This window comes from Centroberyx affinis, unplaced genomic scaffold, assembly GCF_046629955.1.
Source record: "Centroberyx affinis isolate AG114_WGS23_722 - 3 ecotype Tasmania unplaced genomic scaffold, CSIRO-AGI_Caff_v1 ptg000813l_1, whole genome shotgun sequence".
NCBI classification, from domain to species: Eukaryota; Metazoa; Chordata; class Actinopteri; order Beryciformes; family Berycidae; genus Centroberyx; species Centroberyx affinis.
The window spans coordinates 123214-136254 of record NW_027279415.1 but is presented as its reverse complement, the minus strand read 5'-3'; the positions used below and the strand labels follow the sequence as shown (position 1 = coordinate 136254).

Here is a 13041-nt window from a genome sequence, read left to right as displayed (position 1 = left end):
GAATGCATTCTGAAAAAGGAGAAAAGATCTAACACTAAGGTCTTTGGATTTTCAAAACAAACCAACGAGACATTTCAGTTGTGACAGGCTACAGGGAGAATAAGGCATTAGAGACCCGCCACTACTACAGCTATTCAGATCAACTCAGTGGAGCCCAGCTGAATTCTTGATAAAAAAAAACTTGTCTAATACTACAGACCAAGTATGAAGCACAAACCAGATAAAACTACATTGAACTGGAGCAAAAGCTCAAGATTTGGCCATAGTTAATTTTTTAGACATATTTAATAATGTATGTTAGTTGGAAATTACGAAAACAATAATCCAGCACATTTTTGTTGTCATTCTGAATAATAGTCTTACAGTACCAGTGCCAATAGCAGCATTTTGATCATAATAAACTTCTGCAACAAAACATAAGATGGGAACTACCAGCATGTTTGTTTTTTCCCCCCGCACAGTAAATCATAAATGCAAAAAACTGTATATTATGCACTTTAAGTTTTAAACTGGATTTCAGCAGTTCCTCTGACCTCAGGTCTTTGTGGTAAAATGTTTAATAAGCCTGAAGCCATTTCACCACCAGCAGCAAGGTTTAGACCATTAGAGAAAAATAACTTGTATAAATTATCATTTACTAGCATCATGATAATGACAACAGAGCAACATAAGATGTACAGTTGCTGCTAGGAAGGACTTAAAATGAAGATCTCCTTTAGTCTTCACTGGGCGCAACAGTTAGCTAAGGGTTTGGAGACAGTCATAGTTTAGATACCCAGGATTAGGTTTTAAATTGTACAAAAAAATCTATGGCTTTTGTGACCACCGCCTGAAGGGAGTAACAGTGTTGCCGGCCCCCACTCTGTCAAGGACCCTGAAAAATAACCCAAAACCCCCCAGAGAATATTCAACAATAAGCTGCTGCCACTGACTTCTGTATGGCAGATAGACAGCAATGGCACCAGCTCACACTGCCACAGAAAAAACTGCACCAGAGGGGTGAATTTTCTCTGAGACTCCCAACGCTTGACAGTAAGGTGGTGGTGGACAAGCAGCGATCCAGTTTCTGTGTAAGTCTGATTTGGTGTATTCAAAGTTATGGACCCACATTTGTCATTTTCAAGAAAAAAAAAAAAAAAAAGGTTTAACACTGAAAAAGCACAATACGGGAGTTAAGCACTACACATATAAAAAAGTTAGGAGATACAAATAATGGAACGCTGTGCCATGTTGTACGTATTCAAATTAGTTTTACCCAGAGAGATAGTTTGACCACTACTACTTCACAGAAGTATGAAGCATCTACATGACAGACTTGGGTCTTCAAAGGCAAACTATACTGTTCTGATGAATCGATGCTACCTTACTCTCTTTTAGTTGCATATCGTTTGAACAAAAGGCTCTCTTACAAAGTTCATGCACTGACACAAACATAAACACCCAAATAAAACACATTCTGTCCAATCACTTTATATCTACATGATAGAGCAACAAACTGTTAAGGATTTCAAGTGGTTCATCTCTCAGGTGAACGCCACTTTTTGTTGTGATTGAGTGTGCAGCACGGACAACAACAAGTCATTAGAAAGCAAAAGCCCATTCACCAAATACTTTGGCTAGATGTTGCTGCTGTCATCAGAGCCTGAGAGGAACTGGTTTCAGCTTCGTCTTCCCCGGCCCGGTCCTACTGTGGTCAGTCTATCAAGCGATTGTGCGTGTCATAGTTTAGCTTCAGAGTTACTGGCCGTTTGGAGAATCTGAGCCGTCTCTTAAAAGCTCGTTCTCAGTCCTTTTTTTGCACCTTTTCTTGGTTTTTCTGAACTTTTTGGTGAACAACTTTTAACGTGGTGAGAAAATTCCCCAGGAACAAGACGAGAAACGTCAGTGCCAGCATAAATACCTGAAAGAAAAAGACAAATGTCAGCGTTTTCGTTCCAAGACAAATCATGACATGCATTTCTGTATCTGTAGCCATTTCTATATTTTGAAATGTTGTAGGGCTAGAGGACAAACTTTCCTCAAAATCTCAACATCATGCGTTTTCTTACAATTACTACAGTCTCAACACATTGCTACCACAGAACTACACTGAGAACGTCTAAAAACACACTTCCATACTTTGGAGAGCTTAGATTCACATAGAAGTGTGACGTTCACCATAGCAATTTCAAATGTTATTATTGTTTTTTAAACTCTATAGCTTATGCTTTTGACTACATTCAAATAAAGCAGTATGTGTGGACTATTCCTGTTTGTCATTTAGTGTGACCTATAATAAACAGGGAGCATGTGCTGCAAATCATTAAAAAGGCTTATAACCATGACAAAATGTCCTGTGCCAAATGCAGCTATAAACAGGATCTGACAGGCAGAGTTCACTATCTTAACAATGCTGGACCCAGTTCTCCAGTCTTAGTTCACCCGTATATACACAACAGTTAGGCAGGTAAACTTTCTTAACCCACAAATGATTTTAAAAAGCAACCTGTTTGCAAGGTATTCATGAGTGGGATTAAGCAGTGCGCCCAACTTCCACTTCTCCTCTGCCTTGACAGTATGGATGGGACAATATATCGCAATATAAAAAAGTGACAATACGTATCGTGGGGCAGAAAAATGAATCGCAATATCAGCTCAATTTTATTCTGCTCTAGTAATCACAAATGAGACGGCTTGCCCATCACAATTTCACAAGCTCTGCATCTAAATTATATTATTTGCACTTTGTAATGACATTTTTAAATTGTTGTTTACATTCTAGCAAGCCAAAATCATTGCTAGAAAGATTTGTGGCTCAGAAATAACAATAATTCTGCACAGTCATACTTTGGTGTCCTTGAACTTTTATTTATCACATCGTATCGTGGTTGTATTGAATCGCGAACCCCATATCACGTATCAAATTGTATCGTGAGAGAAGCATATCATCCCATCCCTACTTGGCAGATGTGTGTGTGGTTCATGCAGTGGGTCTGCGATCCTTACCTGCCACTCTTTACAGTCCTCGTGTCCTGCCAAGCGAAACAGGGTCACCGAGTTGTACAGCTGCCAGAACTGTAAAGGACAAGGAGACAGTATCTTCCATTAACGTAACTACACACTTTGGAACTGCAATCATTTTCTGTCCTGATCCTCATCTCCCTTCTAAAGCATGAACTTAGCTCTTTTAGTCCCCAGTTAAGTTCTGTCTCTCACACACACATTGTTCGTGTTTGATCAATGTTGCTTGTTTTGTTCTTTTGTGTGTTTGTATTAGTTATTTGTGTTCCCTAATATGGTTAAGACTGAATTCTTTATATGCTTCCTATGTTGTTTTCAGTGCGATTTAAAACATATTACAATTTTAAAACTACTATGACAAAAACAACCGAATAAGGCTACTAATGAAAAAGTAGCTTGACATTTCAGAAAAATAGTAGTAGCAGAGGAAGAAAACTAGAAAAGTGTTGTAAGTTTTAACTTACATGGCCAAAAAAGAGGAAAGGCAAAAGAAAAGTGAGGCCTCTCCACATCCAGGATTGAAATCCCTCTGCAGAAACACAGAAATATTGTAACAGTGGCATAAAATCTTAGCATAAAATGACACAGTGTATGTGGAAATGCTTGGAAAATGGATGTCTTGTTGCTCAGTTGTCTATGTGCAATAATCAGAAATGTGGACATAATTCAGTAAGGTCTTTCCCAAGTTATTCCAACATCTGTAACTCTGCACACTGATGTGCAACAACTTTCTCCACACCTCACCTTTCCCCTATTTTTCCAGACATGGTGCTGCAGAAGTCGGAGGAGTTCAAAGGATTGAAATGACTACAACCAGAAATAGCACACGACTTACCCACTGTGAGATCCAGCTGATTTCTCTCTCCCAAAGCGCGCAACCTGTATAAGCAACCGCTCTGGTAGTAATACTGGAGGAACTGAACAAAGCCTGGAACACAAATGGATTACAAAAAAAAAAATATAAATTATAATGCATCACAGTCAACCATGTAAGATGATGGACAGAAAATTGAAGATAATTTTGAACTTTATTTATACTTTATTTCAGACAAAACAGGGAAAACCCTGCAGGAACCCATTGTTTTCCTTTAATGTACCATGAATGATTACAATCAACAAAAGTAAACATTACATCAAAGTGGAATTACTGTCATGTTGTATTCTGTCATTTTATGAGATTCCCTATGGAGTCAATGTTTTTATAATCAGCAATGAATGCAACCACCAGAGGGCGATAATGCTTTCCTTTCTATTCCAGTGAAAAACGAGTTCCACAGCAGAGTTGTTTTAATATAAATGCATAGTATAAATATAATCAGTTATTAGCTAACAGTGTGGCATCTACTATCTGACATCCCCATCTAAAAGTGCCTCTTTCCTTTTTCCATGAAATGTGGACAGTAACCTCCCACCATAAGCGCTCAGACCATCGTTTTGAAACAAGGTTCCCCAACGCCTACGTGAATTTTGGTCATCACATATCCATATTTCAAAGTAAAAAGTCATTTTTTTCATACACATTATGTACAAATCTTCCAGATGAGTATCTCAATACATAGAAATGTTAGTGCTAGAATTAGAAATTCCACCCATAACCCAGAAACAAACACCACTGGATGCCATGATTCATATCTTGCCTAGAATCACAAAAAAAAGAGAGAGATTTCATTGCGGCCCCTGGGGCGAACCGTGTCCAACACATGAATCCATTTAGTCTCAGCTCATCATGTAAGGCTGGGTGTGTCACCTCCCTGGCTGGGGCTTTTCACCAGTACAGTGCCTTGAAATATTCACTTGTATACATCATGTTTCATCAGATTCACATGTCTATCAACTGGAGATTTTTCATCCTTGCAGCGAATGGCACTTTTGTGATCCGAGATCCTGGTTTTTAGTTTCCTGCTGGTTTTACTGACCCACAAGGACATTTCAACAGATATCTAACAACAGGTGATCCCGCCCTTGAGCTTCATGCTTTGACCTGTGTGAGGACGGTTAAAAGTATCCCCTGGTATCACAGCATGACAGTGTCTGCACTCCTGACATGGGAAATGGCGAGTTGGAGTTGGCATCCAATGGTGTTTTTTTCTGGCTTATGGAGTAGAATTTTGAATTCTAGCATAAATTGTACATTTCTGTGCATCGAGTTACTCATCTGGAAGATCTAGCTGAAACGTGTTTGGCAGAGTGCGGGCTACTTCTTCATATTTGTATTATTGGTTGAGCCTTAGCATCTCACTCCTTCCTTTCCACCTTCTACTTACTTATTGCAAATCTCAGCAGTTTGCAAAACTGTGTCCGATTATAGACCTCGTGACGTTACCGTCGCCACCCAATTATCAGAGAGCCCACAGGCAAGTACAGAATTTAGCAGCTCCACACATTTGACACAGAACACAGGAACACACTCCTACCATTATAAAAAGAATAAATCTTTGACACAAGTAGCGATCTGAAACAGTTTACAACTGTTTGCCGTACTCTCTGGGGTTTGAGATGCCACTTTCCATTTAGCAAACTAGAGAAGAAAGACTATTGCCAGTTAAACCGCCTGCTGGGTGCATTAATGCAGAATTTACAGATTTGTGTAGTTAACCTTATTCTAGTTATTAAGTTCAATTTTACAGAATTATTTCCATGGTACATGACAGTAAATTCAAATGGTCTGTGCCCACTTTGCATGACATTCTAACCGGTTAGGAAAATAATAGCACATATCCAGTAAGGGGGTTAAGCTGTAAGCCTGTAGTTTTGTGTTTTTGTGAGACTCCATTAAACAAGAAGTTATTTCTATATGGACTTAAACGTGAAGGTCTGTTTTTTGACACATAGCAGTCCCAGCCTAGTAAATCCATTCAAAATTCTTACTCTGATAGATGGAGAAAGCAAGGAACTGGCTTCTGAACATCTGATACATCGGCCCCTCTGGCCTACGAGAAAAGAGAGGATTAAAACACTTTGTGACATTAAGCAATTAACAGGTATAGCCTTAATTGCCTTAACAGGTGCTTACTTAGACATTTGACAAAGTTCAAATGTTCAAATGTCATTTCTGAAACAATGCGACATCAATGGGATTAAAGGAAAAAAACAAAAACTTACCAGGTAAGCATAACACCTGAAAGAAAGGTGGACACATAATGGTGTGACACCCACCACCCTTTAATCCTGAAACAGGGCATAGAGAGTAGAGAAAAAATAAACAAACCTGAAACAAGTTACAATGGCATACTTAGCAGGGTTAGAGTCAATTAAACTAATTCAGCAACTAGATCATCTTCAAAACCCCTAAAGTGAAAAACTTTTTTTTTTTAATTTAGATTTTATTATAAATGAAATAATTGAGAACAATTGCTCTAGCTGTTTCACTTCACATTTTCAATTGACTGCATTGAAAGTGAATTGACTGTAATCCTAAAATAAAAGTGCTTCTGAATTAATCTAACTATATCAAAGGAGATTATAGACTACACACCTAGAGCCATTGCTCATGAGGATGCTTTCCCTTATAGTCAGTGTGCAGTAGTACCAAACCAGCAAAAAGTTGAAGATTTCATCGGTGACACTGAAATTAAAAAAACACAAAAAAAAATACTGAGCCATTCTTTAGATTTTGAGAAGTGACAACAAAAAAAGATACTTAAGGGGATGAATTTAACTCACCGATAATTGAGGAAGAAGAGGCAGGTTATGGCCCCAAACATCAGAATTATTGTCATACAAAGCTTGAACTTCTCGTACTCATCTTTGTAGGCAAATCTATACAAATAAGCGGAAGACACAGAGGAGATGAGGAGCTGACAACATGCAAACACAACTCTAGTGTCTAAATCTGTTTGAGATTTTCAAGACTCAAGGAGGATCACATACTTTGCCTGGTTGCTGAGAAGAGTTACGTTTACGTTGCCCAGGACCAAATTTAGGTACAATCTGAAAAAGAGAAGGGAAGCAAACAATATTCACAGTCCATAATACTAAGTAAATTATGAGTAAAATATCCACTGTGGAACATCAAAAAGTACTGACCCATTCTTCTTTGGCAAATACGCTTCCATATCAAAGAACACATTTTCTTTATCTTTGATTTGTATCTGAATGTCCTTCATTAGTTTTAATTCTTTCTCGTCACATGTTTGTACACACCTGTGAAGAAATGAAAAGCTATCATGAAGGAGAGGTCATAACCTTCACCATAAGCCAAGACATTCCTTGCTCCTGCATTCCTGGGATTTGTCTCAGAGTGAGAGAAAGAACAATTCACTAATTGCATAGAGATAGCCGTATTAGAGCTCAATGTGTTTCCACAAGAAATCCACTCACTGTCTCCATTATTAAAACTTTCATTTGACTTCTCTTATTGCATAACCATCTATTCGAGTACTGACCAAACTTCCTTGCCCACTTTCCACATGCTGTTCATTAGAGGGGATACTGCCAAACGGATGCCCGATCACCAAAATACATGTAATTTCTAAATAGTGACTGTTTTGTTCATAAGGATCAGCTCATTGATTTACTATGCTACACTACGATACTCCAGTTCACTAACTCCGGTGTAAGCAAAGGGTGTCTCTGTAAAAGACGCCTGAAGTGTCCCACAGTCCAGCAGTACCATGGGCCGCTTGATCTGACACCAGGATACTTACCTCGTCAGGCTGTGCCTTAGGTCTTTCAGGCATTTTCTCTGTTTACTGATAGCGCTGCTACATGTCGACTGAAGATTGGTGAGCTCCTCAAGTTTTTGTCTATACACTTTGTGAGTTTCCTGGTGGGCAAACAAATACAGCAAATGAGGCTAGAAAAACATACAGGGCTAGAAAAGTCTGCTGATGGTTAGAAATGGGCAATAATACATAGAAACTCTACAAATCACAAACACTGCTTTAAGAAATGTATCAATGAGACAACAAATGGAATAGAGATGGAAATGTTGTCATCTTACACAGAAAATACATTTTTGACGCAGTGAGATTTTAATGTTCATGAAAATGTATAATAACCCCACAAAACCCCACACTGAAAAGCTCCAGGCATTTTTATAAAAGGTCTCAAATAATGTCTCCATTCATTGGACACTGAGATGCTTTTAAACCTAATTTGACTCTTCTGCCTCAACACAAGTCGCACATGACATCATGCTATTTGGCAAAATAAAAAAATCATGAGATAGGATGTAGGGTAGACATCGCGTGATCAAAGCATCCTGTGGCACCTGACCTGTGTGTCCTAATTGACTATGTTTACACGGTCAAACTATTTCAGCCATAATTCTCATGCTAGTCTCACTAAGCCAGACCTTACCACAATCTTCTTATTCTGAAAATGACAGTATTCTCACATTGATACTCCAGTTTACATGCACTTGCGCTGGTGGGACAGTAGACAACTATGAGCTGTATATCTCACTTCGGCTGTCAGAACTGATTTTCAAGATTGGACTGAGTGTGTGGTGGTCAGGACACACAGTCAGCACTGATAATCCTGTGGTACGAGAGGGTCAAGGACTCATTCTACATTTGTGCAATTTGAAACCAGGCAAATCTGCATGGGATCATCTACTGTGAGACAGTCAGAAATGGGAATGGGAAAACAGGAAATGTATAACGTATGTATATATGCTATGTATACCATTACATTATTATCTACTAGTAATCTTAAAACAGTCAAATCGGATTATGGGTGAAGGGGTCTTGTCTGCCCTGCCCTTAAGAAAGACATGTTTTGTCATCTGCCAGATCCCTAAACGAACTAGAAAGGCACTCGGAGAGCGCAGACCTCCGCCAAGGTTCGTGCTATTATTGCTTGTTCATGAGTTGGATCCGGATCCGCTCCAAAATGTAATGGGTTCTTCCTTGGCCCATGCTACACCCTTCCACGAAGTTTCATGAAAATCTGGCCAGTAGTTTTTCCGTAATCCTGCTAACAGACAAACAAACAGACAAACAAACAAACGGCACCGAAAACATAACCTCCTTGGCGGAGGTAATAAACAGGTCCTGTCCTTTCACAGAAATAGAGGGGAAAAGCAAACTGTCTGCTGTTCACTTCAGTCATTCAGTGAGTTCATTATCTCACCACTGTTTGGTTTTCAACAGTTAAAGGGAAACGTTAGGCAATTTAAGAATTGATGTGTTATTCCATTGGTCTCAACAGTTTAATCAATACTGTGAACATGAACAACTGTTTCACAAGCCACAAACCAGTTATGACTTGAGCCTGCAATGCCACAGGCTCTATAGACAATGAATGGGAGAGTGATTTTGTGGAGCCAAAATGTTTGTGTTTTAAATCCAAATTAGCTCTGGCCTAGATCAGTATTGTAGCCTTCTCTCAAGGAAATCTCTGGATGGCCTCACAGTCACCTTCACCATCTTTCTCAATTCATCCTCCAAGGAGCAGCTCTAGATTTTATATTTTGAAGACATGACAGGTTCAAGCGTCAGTTTTCTGATACTAGCTTTGGGGGAGAGGTGCTCATGCCATAGGAATAGCATACATGTTTTTAATCTCGTTTTAAAGTGAATGGTATTCTCTTCTATAAATGACTATCTCCAATGTTGTCTGAAGTTAGCTAACTAGCTAACGTTAGCTAGCTTACTAGACCCTGATCAGCCTGGTGCATTTAGTCACACAAAGGACTAGCTAGACATCCAGCGCAACGCTAACGAGCACGTGAAGTTACTTCACCACCTTTAAGCAACTTTACGTAGCGATCAGGTAACACCGACCAGTCGTATAACCTGGAATCTGTAGCAGCTCACGTTAGCCACCTGCGGACTAGCAACTCAGCCAACCTGCTGCTAACGTTAGCTAACGTTGACACATACACACAGACAGGCACACACATATGGCTGCTCCTGGCAAGTCATCAGTAATAATCATTCACTGAAACATAATGCACTCCTCAAACAGAACAGCGCAGGTCTTGGCTCAGTGCGTTGTTCACGACCGGGGTGGATATGAATGACAGATAAGAAAGAACCAGCTAACTAGCCACTAACGTATTTGCTGTCAGTGTCATCCACGACATGCTATGGGAGTCTGGCTTAGATGATCCAGAAAGCTAGCTAAGTAACGTCAACTAAAGTTAGCTCTCGCGCGGATTTGCTAACGTCATCTTATTATTATATCAGTCACCTGTAATTGTTGATATTCTTGGTCAATTTCTTCCCACTCAGTTTGAAACCTCGGCAGCGACATTGTGGCACGGCAGCGTTGCACAGGAGATGGCTCAACAAGGTCCTACTCTTGCTCCCCTCTCCCTCCCTCGGTGTCAGTCACAGGCTGTCCAGTTCCTAACAGCCAGACAACGCGAGCCGTTTTTTTTTGTTTTTTTTACCAGGCTGCGTGGAGCATGCGCCCATCGAAACATATTGTGACGTTGACATATACACACCAGCTTTTTTATTGTGTGATTAACCTAGTTCACTGGTTAAATAAAATCAATTAATTAATAAAATAAATAAATGAATAACTGAAAACATCCGTCGAAATATTACGATACATTCAACTTCAATGTAAACTGGATCGCTGCATCATAAACACGAACACGAGCACAACACTGCACCAACCTCAAAACATGATCAAGTTGCTAGGTTACTAGGAACGCTAACTCTCTCGATAGGAGAGTAAAGCTAGCTAACCGACTAGCAGGCTTTCAGTCTTAGAAAAACAAGGGGAGTGAGCTTACGAGAGTCATTCGCTTGAACACATTGATAAGGTACAACTGCTTTGGCTTCAATTAATTAATGTTTCACATCCCATTGGCTAGCGTTACGTTAGCTGTCATGGCAGTAGTGCATTGGAGGGTGATGGGGGGGTTAAATAACTAATGCTAATTTAACGTAGCTCGTTGACTGACAAGTTTGTCGGTTGCGTTACAAAAACAGCTGTTTAAACACCACTGACTTCATCCTAAAAGTCGAGTGTATTCATGTGTTATTCTTATTCCTAATGTTTGTGCAAGCCTTCTCGAACAACAGTAAAAGTTCATAATGTCGTTTTTATCTGTGATGAATTACCATTAGGCAACAGAATCTATGCTCCATTGACAGTAAATTGGACATATAATAGAATAGTTTGTTTGAACTTTTACACCTAAATGGATGAATGAATTTCATGATTTACTAGTTCTTGTGCCAAAAAGTGTGCACACCTTCCTGGAAAATCACCTTGTTTGCTTTCACAATGTGTCTACAAATTTGGGCACCTCGAGCATTATAAAAGAGTAGTTCATAAGAACAACTCTCTTCTGTACCAATCTGCACAACATCATGGGCTAACATGTGTTACTTATGTTTAGGTTTTTCATCAAGACTTGCCCAAGCCATGCCATATTTGAAAAAAACTCAAAAAAGTCAACCGCTGTCAAAAATATGGGATATAAAAGCCCAGAAATGTGGATTGCGACACACAGTGTTCTCTGTCAATGGAGATGAATACACAGGGGAGTGGCTGGACAACAAGAAGCATGGTAAGATACAGTGCAGCAATATGCAGTAACTATTGAGCAATCTACCAATGTGTGGTTGTTAATCATGACAGAAGATATTGGCTACACAATAGCTATGTTTAGTCATTGATTTTTTTTCCAAGGAAAAGGAACTCAGGTTTGGAAGAAGGATGGTGCCATTTATGATGGAGACTGGAAATGTGGAAAACGTGATGGATATGGTAGCTACAGCATACTACTCCCAGAGACCAACGAGTATGCAAGACAGTACTGTGGTGGATGGAAAAATGGCAAGAAGCATGTATGTATTGACATACTGTTCTCCACACATACTGTACCACAGTAGTTACACTTTTTGACACATTATGCTTCCTTCTCCACCTCTTTAGGGGTATGGAACATACTTCTACAGTAAGTCAGCTGTTTATGAGGGGGAGTGGAGTGAAGACCGTCGGAGTGGCTGGGGACGAATGTACTATGATAACGGAGACATATATGAGGGAGAGTGGATGAAGGATAAGAACCACGGACAGGGCATCATTCGATTTGGTGAGGGAAATTGGCTTTACATTATTGTCTAAATGAGATTAACAATTTAGTGAGGCAAGCTGGTGAAGCTGGTGAGCCTGACTCTCTGACTTGTGTTAAAGCAAATGAAAACTGGTATGAAGGCAGCTGGAAGGATGGAAAGAAGAATGGTAATGGAAAGTTCTACTATTTGGACAAAGGCCAGCTTTATGAAGGCTTTTGGGTGGATGGAGTGGCAAAATGTGGAACTGTCTCTGATTTTGGAAGGGATGAAGCACCAACACCAACAAAGTATCCAATTCCCAAGGTACAACATTTTGGCTGAAGGTAGTATTACAGACACACATTTAATTGTATTATCCTTATTCAGGCCTCCACACTCTTGTTTTTCAAGGTACACCTGTTGGATACGCAGTTGGTTTTGATGGAAACCCAATCAGCTTACCATGATCAGTGATAAAGAACAAGAGGATCAACAGCAAGTCCCACACTCTTGATGCACTACAGTTTTACAGGAATTGTATTCCGTGAGCCAATGTTGCACAGTAATTGTGAATTAAGCCTGACTGGCCAAAATCGTGTGGAAGGTGTTAGTAATATATAGAGCTGCACCACTGTCCCCACTCACAAACAAAAATAAATTGCTGACTAATATTGAATATGTGATTTTTTGCCAAAATAGTTTCACCCAAGTAATTTCTCCTTCCAACAAAGAAAAAATAAATCAAACAAGTTGTAAACATTTGTGGTAACCTCTTAGCTATTTTACCTATTCCCATTGCTGCTGATGCTTGACTGACCTTTGGTTGACATAAACATAAAAGCCTTGTTGCTGAATTTTTCTATTACATAAGAGGAAAGTTCTAAAACTTGATCAAACCATGTGCATAAATAGAAACAAAATGCTTATGTTATTTAATTTGCTATGTTGGATCTAAATGGTCTTTGCTAACCTAAACACACAACCAAAGACATCACTTCATAAAAGTTGATCATGTGATAAATTTAGAACTAGTTTACATGGAATATCCAAACGCATCATCAAATTGCTCTTAGGGGCT

The 13041-nt window shown here is 39.4% G+C and overlaps 2 protein-coding genes across 2 annotated transcripts; one reads left to right on the top strand and one right to left on the bottom strand.

The window, feature by feature from the left end:
* Positions 1 to 120: 120 nt before the first annotated feature.
* tmem120b (transmembrane protein 120B) lies at positions 121 to 10271 on the bottom strand. The gene is made up of 12 exons (XM_071520598.1): positions 10138 to 10271; positions 7647 to 7765; positions 7027 to 7143; positions 6871 to 6930; positions 6664 to 6759; positions 6476 to 6565; positions 6103 to 6168; positions 5869 to 5930; positions 3836 to 3928; positions 3465 to 3529; positions 2986 to 3054; positions 121 to 1900 (listed from the first exon to the last, which is right to left on the bottom strand). The coding sequence occupies exons 1-12, from the start codon at positions 10198 to 10200 to the stop codon at positions 1784 to 1786; spliced, it is 1017 nt and encodes a 338-aa protein (XP_071376699.1). The 5' UTR covers positions 10201 to 10271; the 3' UTR covers positions 121 to 1783.
* A 403-nt stretch (positions 10272 to 10674) lies between these two features.
* On the top strand, positions 10675 to 12631 carry morn3 (MORN repeat containing 3). Its single transcript, XM_071520627.1, has 6 exons — positions 10675 to 10720; positions 11303 to 11473; positions 11596 to 11753; positions 11842 to 12001; positions 12103 to 12287; positions 12375 to 12631. The coding sequence occupies exons 2-6, from the start codon at positions 11329 to 11331 to the stop codon at positions 12435 to 12437; spliced, it is 711 nt and encodes a 236-aa protein (XP_071376728.1). The 5' UTR covers positions 10675 to 10720; positions 11303 to 11328; the 3' UTR covers positions 12438 to 12631.
* The last annotated feature ends 410 nt before the right edge of the window (positions 12632 to 13041 follow it).

Coding starts and splice junctions, on each gene's coding strand:
- tmem120b (XM_071520598.1), bottom strand. CDS start 10,200: ATGTCGCTGCCGAGGTTTCAAACTGAGTGGGAAGAAATTGACCAAGAA. Junction 5,931..6,102: donor TCAGGTGTTATGCTTACCTG/GTAAGTTTTTGT, acceptor CTTTTCTCGTAG/GCCAGAGGGGCCGATGTATC. Junction 3,055..3,464: donor CTTTCCTCTTTTTTGGCCAT/GTAAGTTAAAAC, acceptor TGTCCTTTACAG/TTCTGGCAGCTGTACAACTC.
- morn3 (XM_071520627.1), top strand. CDS start 11,329: ATGCCATATTTGAAAAAAACTCAAAAAAGTCAACCGCTGTCAAAAATA. Junction 11,474..11,595: donor GCTGGACAACAAGAAGCATG/GTAAGATACAGT, acceptor TTTTTTTCCAAG/GAAAAGGAACTCAGGTTTGG. Junction 12,002..12,102: donor ACAGGGCATCATTCGATTTG/GTGAGGGAAATT, acceptor CTTGTGTTAAAG/CAAATGAAAACTGGTATGAA.